We start from the raw sequence: 12,331 nt of genomic DNA on the forward strand, positions 1-12,331 counted from the left end.
TTTTAAAACTGGAATTGCAGCCTGGCGCAGTGGCTCACACCTGTAATCCCAGCACGTTGGGAGGGAGGCCAAGGCAGGTGGCTCACCTGAGGTCAAGAGTTCCAGACCAGCCTGGCCAACATGGTGAAACCCCATCTCTACTAAAAATACAAAAATTATCCGGGCATAGTGGCATGTGCCTGTAGTCCCAGCAACTTGAGAGACTGAGGTTGGAGAACCGCTTGAACCTGGGAAGCGGAGGCTGCAGTGAGCAGAGATTGTGCCATTGCACTCCAGCCTGATCAACAAGAGTGAAACTCCATCTCAAATGAATGAATGAATGAATAAATAAATAAATAAATAAATAAATAAATAAATCGGGAATTGCACACTTCTTATTTGCTTTATTATTAGTTATTTAATGTTTTTGCTGATATTGTAAAAGGAATTCATTTGCTATTAAGTTTTTTTACTGATTGTCACTGATATGAAGAAACACTATTAATTTGTGCTAACTGGTCATTTAACTTAACTCTCCTACTAGTTCTTACTTGTTTTCATGTTTAGGGATTATTTTAAGGGTTTTTATATCATTTGCAAATAAGAATTTATTTCTTTACAAATGTTGTGCCTCTAAATTATTTTTCTTTCTTATTTCATTGGTTAATGGTGTGGTGCAAATCCTCCCCCACGCCTCTTATTTTTCTTTAATGAGAATGCCTCTGATTTTTCACCATTAGTATGATATTAAAGGCTGATTTAAGCTAAAAAAGCTTCAAGGAAGTATTTCTTCTGGTGCTATTTTATTAAGCATTCTTAACAGCAATAGATATTGGATTTTATTAAATGCCATCTTGCATTTTGTGAGTTGATTATATTTTTTTTTCTTATTTGAACTATTGATGTGATGGAATGGTATTCATAGATTTCTTTATATTGAACCAGTCTTAGATTCCTAGAATAAAACTCTGCGTGGTCATGGTATGTTATCCTGGTAATATCCTGGTAGATTCTGCTTGCCAGAATTCTATTGAGAATTTTCACAGCAATATTAATAAGTTGGTAATCTTATTTTGGCCCTGTCAAGCTCTGTTACCAGGAATTTGCTGTTTGAGTGAAATGAATGAGGATTTTCATATTTCTTGTGCTCCTGCACACTTTCTAGGTGTGGCAGTTACCTAGGATATTATTGAACATTTCAGGGAGCAGGCAGCTTGTCTGTAAAATCTTTTGACCCAAGCGCGCTTGCTAGAGCTCCATCCCTCCTCCCAACCACACACAATTTTACTCATCTTTCACAGGAGGAATCTTCGAGTATGCGGACGGCCCCAACGCCCAGGTCATGAATGCCGAGGAGCACGCCTTTCGATTTTCTGCCAACATCATCAACAGGAACAGGACTCTGCTGCCCAACACAACCTTGACCTATGACATACAGAGGATTCACTTCCATGACAGCTTCGAGGCGACCAAAAAGGGTGAGTGTGCAGTTCCTGCCTCTGTTCTCTTCCCAGCCTGGGGAGGGGAAGCACTGCATTTGCTATCCAAGATCCTGGAAACAGGCCAGAGCTCCAAGCAGGTTCAGAGCCTTTTCTACCTGGTTTGGGCTTGGAGCCAGACTGCCTGGACTTGCATCCTAGCAACTCTGATATTAGTTGTGTGACCTTGGACAAAATACCCTGTGCCTCAGTTTTCTCATCTGCACAATGGATGCATTTCTGTAAAGTGCTTAGAATAGTAAGCACTGGCAAGTAGGAAGTACCATATAGGACTTTACTCTTATTGCACTTGGCTTCTTTGCCCTCCACATACTGAGCCACCAGGTCAGGGACCCAATTTCTGTGTCCCACCCACCTGCTTCTCCTTGCCTTGTATTCTGGCAGTCAGAGTCCCTGATATCGAGAGCAGTTACTGCTGACATATTTTTTTTTTTTTTAGACAGAGCTTCACTCTGTTGCCCAGGCTGGAGTACAGTGGCACGATCTCTGCTCACTGCAACCTCCACCTCCCAGGTTCAAGCGATTCTCTTCTCTCCGCCTCCTGAGTAGCTGGGACTATGGGCACATGCCACCACACCCAGCTAATTTTTTGTATTTTTCGTAGAGATAGGGTTTCACCATGTTGGCCAGGCTGGTCTTGAACTCCTGACCTTAGGTGATCTACCCACCTCAGCCTCCCAAAGTACTGGTATTACAGGTGTGAGCCACTGCGCCCGGCCATTCTGACATTTTTGAGGCCACTCTGCTGAATCTCAGAGCTGATCTGCAGACAGACAAGAAGTGCCCCACCCTGGTTTAGCCTGGATCATCCGAAGAGTGATCCTTCATCCATGACCCCTCTCTCTGCTGTTGTGCCCACTCCCTGCCTGTGTCCTCCCACTCTTTTCCCAGCATGCCCTGCAGCCTACCCTGTGCAGTGAAGTGTCCATCTCCCTGCTGAGAGTCTATGCTGACACCCTCTGCCCGGCCTTGTCCAGCTAGAAAATGACTGAACTCAACCAAAACTACTCAATAAAAAGGTCAGAACACAGAACAAATGCCTGGAATCAGAGTGCAGAGGCCCTCGTGGGCACAACCACCCACAAAAAGCTAGACTGGGTTTTCCGTCTATGTTTTCTAAAAATTACTAAAATAATGCAATGACTCCCTAGCGGTACGCCTGTGATTCAGCACAGGGACCTTCCCCAGCCACGCAGGGAACCCGGGGCAGAGTTTCCGAGTCCTCCCGGAGTTACTTCCTCCAGGAAATTACAGTCCCACCCTACGTGAAGCTGCCAAGTTGTTGGTGAGCAGGCCCAAGACAGAAACCTCCTAGCTCCTGAAAATCTAGCCCTGGGCTTCCAAGTGACCAAAGCCACAACCCCTCCACTCCCCGCCTCCCCGCAACCAGATGACATGACTTGCTTTCTTAAAATCTTAGATGGAACATCTCATGGTCTTTCCCCAAATCATCATCAGAGCCCATGAGGGCCTTTCCAGTCTAGCCTCAACCTGACCTTCCAGCCACATCCATACCATCTGCTCCCTTAGGCCCTGGGTTCTAGCCACACCTGCCCTTCTCAGGGTTCCATGCTTCCTCCCACCTCTGGGCTTCCCCACGTGCTGCCACCTCTGCTTGTAATTCCCTTTCTCCAGCCCACCCTCTCCTGCCCTTTGCCTGGCCAACCCATCCTTGTCTTCTCAAACTTCCAGTCCTCCAGGAGACCCTCCCAGAGCCCTTAGACAAGGTCAGGTCTCCTTGCTTTCATCTTATAACACTCTGAACTTTTCTTTCACAAGCCTGACCTGTGGGTGTGAGAGAGAGGTCATGTGATTATTGTACATGTTTTCCACTTGTCTGCAAGCCCCCGTGCCTTTTCACTGCTCCACTATAGAACCTGGCATGGGCCTGGCACACAGGAGGCACAAAATCAGTCCTGGTGGTTTGATCGGATACACAAATGAAAGTGTGTCAAACCCACTTAGTGAATATTGTTCCTTACGATCCCTGCAGGAAAAAAGGCCCTGCCCTTTATAGGTCATGCCCAAGGAAGCTGGGTCGTAGGACCAATAACTACAACAACCAGAAAATGAGAGAGAGCTACAGAAGTGTTGTGGTACAAGCAGGAAGGCTTCCTGGAGGAGGAGAGGTTTGAGTTGAGCTTTGAAGGATGGTGGGAAAGAGTGAGGAGTGGGATAAGGCAGAAGGTAGAGTGGAAAATGCAAGTTGTTTGAAGGAGCCAGTTTATGCACTTGAGAAGTCTGTTGAGCACCCACTGTGTGCCAGGTGCTGGGGATCCCAAAGTGTTTAAGACAGAGGTGGCTGGTTCCTGCGACCATGGAGCTTAACATCTAGTGGCTGAAGCAACAGGTGCCATACTGGGAGTTGCAGGAGAGAGTGCAGGAAAGGGAGGGTGGAGGGTTAGCTTGGTCAAGGAGCGTGAGTTTATAAGAAACAGACACCTACTCAAGCTAGATCAAGAAAAAAGGAACTGCCACCCAAATCAAGATATAGACCATGTGAGCCCTTCAGAAGCCCCATGCCCCTCCCAGTCATTCCTCTCCGAAAGTCACCACCGTTCTGACTGCTGGTGCCCCACACTGGTTTTTGCTGTTTTTGAACTTTACATAAATGAAATCATTCAGTGTCTACTCTTTTAAGCCTTGCTCTTTGCTCTGTCTTGTATCCGTGAGATTGTCTATGTGGTTGACTATATTGGTCTTCATTGATGTACAGTGTTCTGTACATGAATATGCCCCATTTTAAACAAATCCATTGCACTTTTGTTGCACTTGTGAGTTGGTTTCTGCTTGGGGCTGTTACCTACATTGCTGCTGTGAACATTCGTGTAGATGTCTTGTGATGCACATGTATACTCATTTTTGTTGGATATATACTTAGGAGTGGAAGTGTGCAGGTCACAGAATGTGCATATGTTCAGCCAAACAGTTTTCCAAAGCTGCTGCACAGTCTGCACTCCCCACAGCTATGTTTGAGAGTGGCACTTGCCCTACATCTTCACTAACACTTGGTAAAGTCAGTTTTATTTTTAAATTTTGGCCATTCTGGTGGTTTCTGTAATGAGTCTCATTATATATATGTAGTGAGTCTCTCTCTCTCTCTCTCTCTCTCTGTCTCACTATATATATATATATGTATTTTTTTTGAGGTGGAATTTCACTCTTGTTGTCCAAGCTGGAGTGCAGTGGTGCCACTTCAGCTCATTGCAACCTCCACCTCTTGGGTTCAAGCAATTCTCCTGCCTCAGCCTCCCAAGTAGCTGGGATTACAGGCATCCACCACCACACCCAACTAATTTTTTGTATTTTTAGTAAAGATAGGGTTTCATCATGTTGGCCAGGCTGGTCTTGAACTCCTCACCTCGTGATCCACCCGCCTCAGCCTCCCAAAGTGCTGGGATTACAAGTATGAGCCACCATGCCCAGCCTATATTCTTGATTTATATATTCTTGCGTCCTTTGTTGGAGAGATATCTCTATTGCATATATGCATTACATGTGGGCCTCCATTTACATTCTCTTAACAGTTTCTTTTGAGGGGCAAAGTTCTTAATTTAAAGAAGTCCAATTTATCAATATTTTCCATTATGGTTAATGTCTTTTGTATTGTTTGAGAAGTCCTTGTCTACACTAAGGTTATGAAAATATTCTCTCATTTTTTTTCCTAGAAGTGCTGTTGTTTTATCTTTCATAGTTAGCTCTGTGATCTATCTCACATTGATTTTCTGTGTACGGTGGAAGGTAGGGGTTTGGGCTTATTTTTTCTATACAATGCTGATGGGAGTAAAACCTTCCATTTCTTAGGAGAACTATTTGGCAGTATCTACTAAAGCTTGTGCCTACGAGGATGTTTCTAGCCACTTTAATGATAATAATCAAAAGTTAGAAGTAAATTAAAGGTCCGTCAGTAGGAGAATAGATAGATTAGGATATGATTATACAATGGAATTTTAATCAGCAATTAAAAAATAAACTTTCTCCACTCAACATCATAGATGAAACTCACAGATACAGTATTGAGTGAAAGAAAAGAGATTTCCTCTGGGAGAGGGAGTAGTGTGCAGTGAGTGGATATTGACTGGGAAGGAGCAAGAGAGACCCTTCTTAGGTGTTAGAAATGCCCTATAGCTTGACTGAGATAGTGTAGCATACATGAGTGCATGACGTATGAATGAAATTATATGTGAAAATTCGTAACAGTCATGTGCTTAACATTAATGCACTTTACTATATTTTATATCTCAATAAAAAAATTGTGCCATCTTTCTGCAACCCTCAATGTCCCTGTGATGACATGCCTGAGACAGATACCATCCCTCTGCTATGACTGGCAACACCACTGTCACACCTTGGCACATTCCTGCTGTTGGATCACACTCCCCTTTGGGCACCCTCCATCCCTCAGGGAGCCCCATGTTCCCATGATCTTTATTTTTTCTTTTGATCTTTGGTTTTTTAAACAGCATTCTCCTGAGGCATCTTTAGGACTCTTCCAAGGAACTTGGGGCTTGGGGCAAATTCTGATTAATCCAGCGATAATTCATTTTCCCTAGACAGAAGTCCTCGTCATTGCTTTCTTCCCCTCCAGCTGGATCCAGCCACCTCGGGCCCTGTGGGGGGAGGGGACGCAGAGGCACAAAGCCTGGCACCTGCCAGCTCCGCTTGAATTAGTCCTTCCCTCCACATGAGGCCCAGGGGGCTTTTCCCTGTTAAAATGGACTTTCACTTATTGTCTTTATCTTTACACATTTTGTGGGAATTAAAAGATGAGTGACTTCCAGGCAGCGCCAGAGACAGCAGCAGCGCAGACAGCGTCTGTGTTTTTCTTCCAAGGCTGACCGGAGTAGGCCTGGAATCGACCCAGGGCTCCCCAGGCTCCTCCGCCTTCACTTATTCTCTGGGCTGCTCAATTCCTTTTAAGACACAAATTGATTGGGATAATTTTTGCCATAACTACAATTGCCATGGAAAGGGAGTGGGGGGACGGCATTCAGGCTGTGGACTCCTACAATGACTGTGAACCATTGAGTTACTGTAAAATGACCAGAAAATGGATTCAAAATTGAAGCCACAAATAATGTAATTACTGCAGTGTGATCAGGCTGCCAGAACAAGAGTTGGCTGCTGCCCTGGAAACATCTGGAAGAAAAGCAGCTGCTGCTGCTGCTGCTGCTGTAAGACCTGCCCTGGTCCCTGTGGGGCAGCAGTGTTCTTCCCAGCTGGGAAGTCCTCAGAGGGTGGAAGGAACATGGAGGAGACAGGAAAGGGGAGGTGGAGAAAGGCCAGGGAAAAGCAATAGGTGAAGGCCAGGACTGATGCTTCCTGTTAGGCAAGAGTAAAGTCTAATCACTGCATCTCTTGCAGAATGAAACCCAGTGTGGTCGTCATCATCATGCCACCACCACTGACGCTACTATCAACACCAGTACCCCAGCACCACAATTACTGTTTTCATCAGCAACAATGGTATCATCTCCACTCTTAATATCAGCACCACCAACACCACCCCTACCGCCATCACCTCCATCACTGCCATGACAGCAACATCTTCATCATCACCAGTCTTGTCAGCACCAACATCTCTGCCACCATCCCACTGATACTGTCAGTACCATCAACGTTGTTATCACCTCCTCTCTCATCAATGCTGACATCCCGTCATGCCCTGTCATTATCACCATTACAGTGAAGGCACCGACACCTTTATCATTGTCAGTCTCATCAACACCAACATCAACATCACCATCCCGCCATTACTATCACAACATCAACATGATTAATTTCACCCTCAGCAATGCCGTCACCGTTATCATTATTGGCAGCCTCACAATATGGTCTTTAGTATCACAATGATTTCAGTTGCCTTTGTCATAATCCTCACAGTCTGCGTCAAAATAAAAGTCACTTCTTTGAAGAACACTCTTACAATCCTCTGCATCATCAGACTTTGTGTTGGTCCACTCTCCCTTGCCTTGGTCAAACAACATGCCCAGACCTTGGACATGACCTAAGAGGCCAGGCCGTGTAAGGGTAGCAGTGGCAGGGAAGCCTGGACCTGACTGCTCCAAGGCATCAATCAATGAAGGAAATCTAAGAGGCAGATTCTTAGAGGTGGTGGTGGGAGTGAATGAGACATTCAAATCATTCAACCAAGTCTTCAAACTGAAGGTGTTCTGGGAAAAAGAATAGACAGAGAATATAGTGGGACAGAAACCAGAGGCATCAGGGGACAGCTAGAAGGTTCAAAACAAAGGTAGGAGAGAGTATGAGGGAAACCTATAGGGTTTACAGGGTGCCCACGGCCTCAGGCTTGGGCAAGCCCTGGACTGCTGTCACTCACTGTTATCATCTCTTCCATGTTGGTAGCCAGCTCCCATGGTTGCAGAGTGACTCACATGTGGCCTCCTCCCTCAGGAAGTGCCTAATCCGAAGGGGACAAGGTGGTCGGGGAAGATACGCAACACCCCCAGAGGGCAGAAGAATAGCACGAATAGGCAGTGAGGGTGCAGGTCCGAGCATGGCCTCCTTGGGGAGAGGGAACTGAAAAAAGAACTAGTCCTAAATTTGACAATTCACCAGCAAACCCAGAGTTCCTGTTTTTAAAGCATTTATTATCACTGTGGTTTGTCTGACACACCTACTCACACCAAGGGCTACCCAAGGCGTGTTGACTCGAAGGTGACAAGAGCAGGAACAAGATGGTGCTTCCCCGACTTGGCTCCCAGTCCCAGAACTACAGAAGCACCAGGAGGATGCCATGCCTCCGTTGTATGTGCTCTCTTGCACCTGACCTTGGCCACAACGAATCCTGGGTTGCCCAGGAGATACCCTCTGTGCTGGCACTGCTGCTGTTCTGCCCAGTGTTCCAGGGGGCTCCAGCAGACTCCTAACAAAAACTATCCAGCTCATCACATTGCTGTATCTTTCACCTTGCCCATAAGTGGCAATCTCTGGTGTTCCCAGTAGAAGTACAGATTTCAGGAAAAATAACTTCTTTATATAAAATCTTCCATTTCCAGGAGGCAGTGGGAGTGGTGGATGTGAGTCAACAGGAAAAACACCCCCAGACCACATATTCTGATGGATTCAAAACTACCCTGTATCTCTGGATCAATCTGGACTATCCTTAAGCCCAGGCGAGAGGGACCCTTTCCCAGGGCCTGTGCTTTGATGTCTTGCCCTCTGCCTCCTCTGGTTGGCCTCTCCTCCCGGGACAAGGAGTCAGTGGGACCAGGGGACATACCCACCAGGAGCCTGTGCCCTGCCCTTCCTGACTTTCCTCTAAGTATCTAGAACCCGGAATTTCCTGCCCACTTGGCCCTGAGCCCACTTCTAGGACATGCATGGGCCTCTTCCTTGGGTCTGTCTTCCAGAGGGAAAGCCATACTTCCAGGAGGTGCACTTTTAGGACCTAGGGGTGACCAAGGGGCAACTGTTTGCAGTGGGTGTAGACAGTGTTTGGACATAAGGGCTGGGGTTTCCACAGAGAGTGCAAGGCCCCTTATGGTTCAGGATGGAGCCAGTGGTAAAAGAGAAAGGGGGAGAATGGGGTCTTGGTGCCACCTCCCCCCATGTCACTGTGTAGGCGGTCTCCATTCTCACCTGACTCTCCAGATTGTGATGAAGGTACATTTGTCAAGGTAAGAGAAAAGGACATGTTTGATTTAACAGTTTTTTAGCTTGACTAACAGCATGTAACTATTTAGCCATATGGTATGTGGGCTTCCACTTATACTCTGGCCCTGGGCCCTGCAAATCTTAGGGGTAGGCCTGTGCCCAGTGGGTCATTCCCAGAGGCCCTTGAGGCAGCCAGGACGTGTCTGAATCCAGTGTATTCATTCCTGCTTCGGTGCTCTGTCCTGCTTCCTCCTGTGTGCATCAGATGTCATATGTGTGCACATAGTGTCGTTCCCCTGTCCACAGGTAGGTGAGCTTGCTCATGCTCTGTTGGGGGATCTCTGATCGTTGCAAGTGGCGGAAAACCAAAATCTAAATGGCATAAGTCTTGGTTCATGCAAATTCTAAGTCCAGGGTTTTGCCTGGTCGGCGACTCCTGTGTTTTCTCTCTCTTGGCCCTGCTCAACCCACACTGACTGTGTTCACAGACAGGCACTCCTCTTTCTTAATGAGCACAAGATGGCTACTGCAGCTCCAGCTGTTACTTCCTTGAAGGTTCACTTAAAGAGGGAGGTGTCCTTTTCTCAGTCCAGTGGATCTCATGGTATCCCACTGGCTCTGACTGGCCCACAACTGTCCTCTAAATTCATGGCTGTGAACTACGAAGGTCAGTGAGTGGTTTTCTGGGTGCAAGCCGCATTCTCTGCACCGGTGGGTTGAGAGTAGAAAAGAGGGGTGAAGCCACAAGGAAAATTAGAGACAGTTGAGAAAAGAAGGGAGAATGGCTCCTGAGGAGCTCTCCCACCTACCCCAGAATGACTCTAAGAGATCCCCTTTTTATGGATCTTTTAGGCAGAATCCCCCACTTTGAGCCCCAGCTGCCCTGAGTCTGCTCATTTGATGCTCTGTCGTGCCCACTGATGTTCGACCATCCCAGGCCGGTGGAAAGCATCTGCTGCCTCACCTGCCTGAGTTTTTGGACCTCCGCAAGAACCTGAACTGTTTGAAGGCAGGGATTCGGCATTCATTCCACATTCAGATGATGATTCGGCACTGTCGATACAGCAGTAAACCACATAGATCAAGGCCCTGCCTCTTTGGAACGTACATTCTACTGGGAAGAGAAAGTCAAGCAATGGACAAGACTTCCAGTGATCGTTTAATAAAGAAGGAAATAAACAGGGCATGGAAGGACAGGGATTGCGATTATAAATTGCACGGTGAAGGCCTCCTTAGTAAGACACAGACACAGAGGCCTCAAGGAGGAGGGGGAGGGAGTCTTGAGGCTCTACGAGGGAAGAGCATTCCAGCAGCGAGGACAGCACGTGCAAATAGGCAGGAGTGCACTTAGCATGTTCAAGGAGCATCATGGAAGCCAGAGGGACTTGAATGCTTTGAGGGAGGGAAAGAAGGATGGGAGACGAAGTCAGAAAAGTGGTGGTAGGGACAGGGAGGGAGGAGCTGCAACAAGCAGGATCTCTGGCCACTGTTATGACTTTGGCTTTTGCACTGAGGAGCCCTTGAAGCAAAGGAGTGACGTAATCTACCTTACACTGTGGAAGCCTCACCCTGGCTGCTGAGTGCAAAATAGACAGGAGGGAGGATGACCGAGGAAGCTTCTGCAATAATCCAAGCTAAAGATGATGGCGGCCTGGACCAGGATGGGAGTCAGGGCTGGGAGCGGCAGGAAGTGTTCAGGTTGTGATGTATTTTGCAGGTGAAGCCACAGGAGTTGTTGATGAATTGGGGTGTGGGATATGAGTGAATGAGAAGAATCAAGACAGAACCATGGTTTTTGGCATATGGGTCCAGGGACAATGGAGCTGCTGTTTATTGAGGTGAGGGAGGCTGGGAGAAGAGGGGATCCTGGGCTGGACCTGTCAGATCTGATATGCATGTCAGATATCTAACTGGTGATGTTGAGTAAGAGGTGAGATGCACAGGTCCGGGGTAGGGAACAGGCCGGGCTAGAGGTTGAAGTTGAAGCACCATCAGCCAGTTTGATTCTATTTGTTTCTCAAGTCCCCCCAAGAACAGAACCTGGCACAGAGCTGGTGATGCTAATCCCAGGATGACAACATCGAAGGTGGTGATCGCTTCTTTGTCATGGGCACTTCCTAAGGAAAAGGGACGTACCCTGGCACTGTGCTCCAGTCTCCCACAACCATGTCTTTCCACCTTCATGTGGTCTTGCAAGGCAGGGACTGTTAGAACCCCTGTTTTCAGATGAGGAAACTGAGGTTCAGAGAGTTCATCCATTGTGCACCCACCGAGGGTTCCAGTTGCTGTTTTTCCCACATGTTGACAGGATCATCAGCATCGCTGTCCCCATGCCCACAGCCCCCACGCTGACCCCTGTGCTGCCCTACCCTCTGTTGCAGCCTGTGACCAGCTGGCGCTGGGCGTGGTGGCGATCTTCGGGCCGTCGCAGGGCTCCTGCACCAACGCTGTCCAGTCCATCTGCAATGCCCTGGAGGTGCCCCACATCCAGCTGCGTTGGAAACACCACCCACTGGACAACAAGGACACCTTCTACGTGAATCTCTACCCCGACTACGCCTCACTCAGCCATGCCATCCTCGACCTGGTCCAGTACCTCAAGTGGCGGTCGGCCACTGTGGTCTATGATGATAGTACAGGTGGGTGGCCAGGCCTGGCTAGGCTGGGGGCAACGGGTGAGGGGGGCAGAGGCCCAGGCTCAGGCTCTTGTCTGTTTGTTCAGCACAGCTGCCCCGGGGGAAGAGGCTGTGTTCCATACCCCAGTTCCACTCGGTTATGCTGATGTTCACCCCTGCACCCACTCACACCCCATGCACCCCAGCTGCACTCATATCTCCCTCAGCCCCAGTGCACCTCACCCCTGCCTCACACTCACCTCCTCCTCTAGCAGCACAAGTGTTCAAATCTGCGCTGAACACCCACCCTAGCAGCAGCACACACATCTGCAAGCCACGCCCACACCTGCCCACGCTCTTACGCTCACACGTTTCCATCTGCTGCAAACACATCCACCTTCACATTTGCACACTCACACACATAGCTTATGGCGTGGCCTAGTGTTAAGTGTGTACACACTGGAGCCAAACCACCTGGGTGTAAATCCCAGCTCTATCACCTGCTGGCTGAGTAGCTTCTTTGTGCCTCAGTTTCCTATAAAATGTAAATCTGTGAAATGTGGGATTACGAGATGACAGTGACAAGCACTGACATGCAGTGAGCACTGAAGGTTGGTTCTT

The 12,331-nt window shown here is 47.9% G+C and overlaps 1 protein-coding gene across 7 annotated transcripts in view; it reads left to right on the top strand.

Annotated features, from left to right (window-relative positions):
* Nucleotides 1–12,331, top strand: part of GRIK3 (glutamate ionotropic receptor kainate type subunit 3) — a 239,247-nt gene that overhangs the window by 141,966 nt on the left and 84,950 nt on the right. For 6 of the 7 annotated variants that reach the window (XR_008652849.1, XM_055254586.1, XM_055254589.2 and 3 more), the window contains exons 2-3: nucleotides 1,281–1,457; nucleotides 11,477–11,734. Coding sequence is in view for 6 of the 7 variants with exons in the window: in XM_055254586.1 (XP_055110561.1) it covers nucleotides 1,281–1,457; nucleotides 11,477–11,734 (435 nt within the window). In the remaining variant the exon portion in view is untranslated. Of the gene's footprint in view, nucleotides 1–1,278; nucleotides 1,458–11,476; nucleotides 11,735–12,331 lie in introns of all 7 variants that reach the window. The other variant, XM_055254590.1, reaches the window with a different exon arrangement.

Source organism: Symphalangus syndactylus, chromosome 12 (genome assembly GCF_028878055.3).
Source record: "Symphalangus syndactylus isolate Jambi chromosome 12, NHGRI_mSymSyn1-v2.1_pri, whole genome shotgun sequence".
NCBI classification, from domain to species: Eukaryota; Metazoa; Chordata; class Mammalia; order Primates; family Hylobatidae; genus Symphalangus; species Symphalangus syndactylus.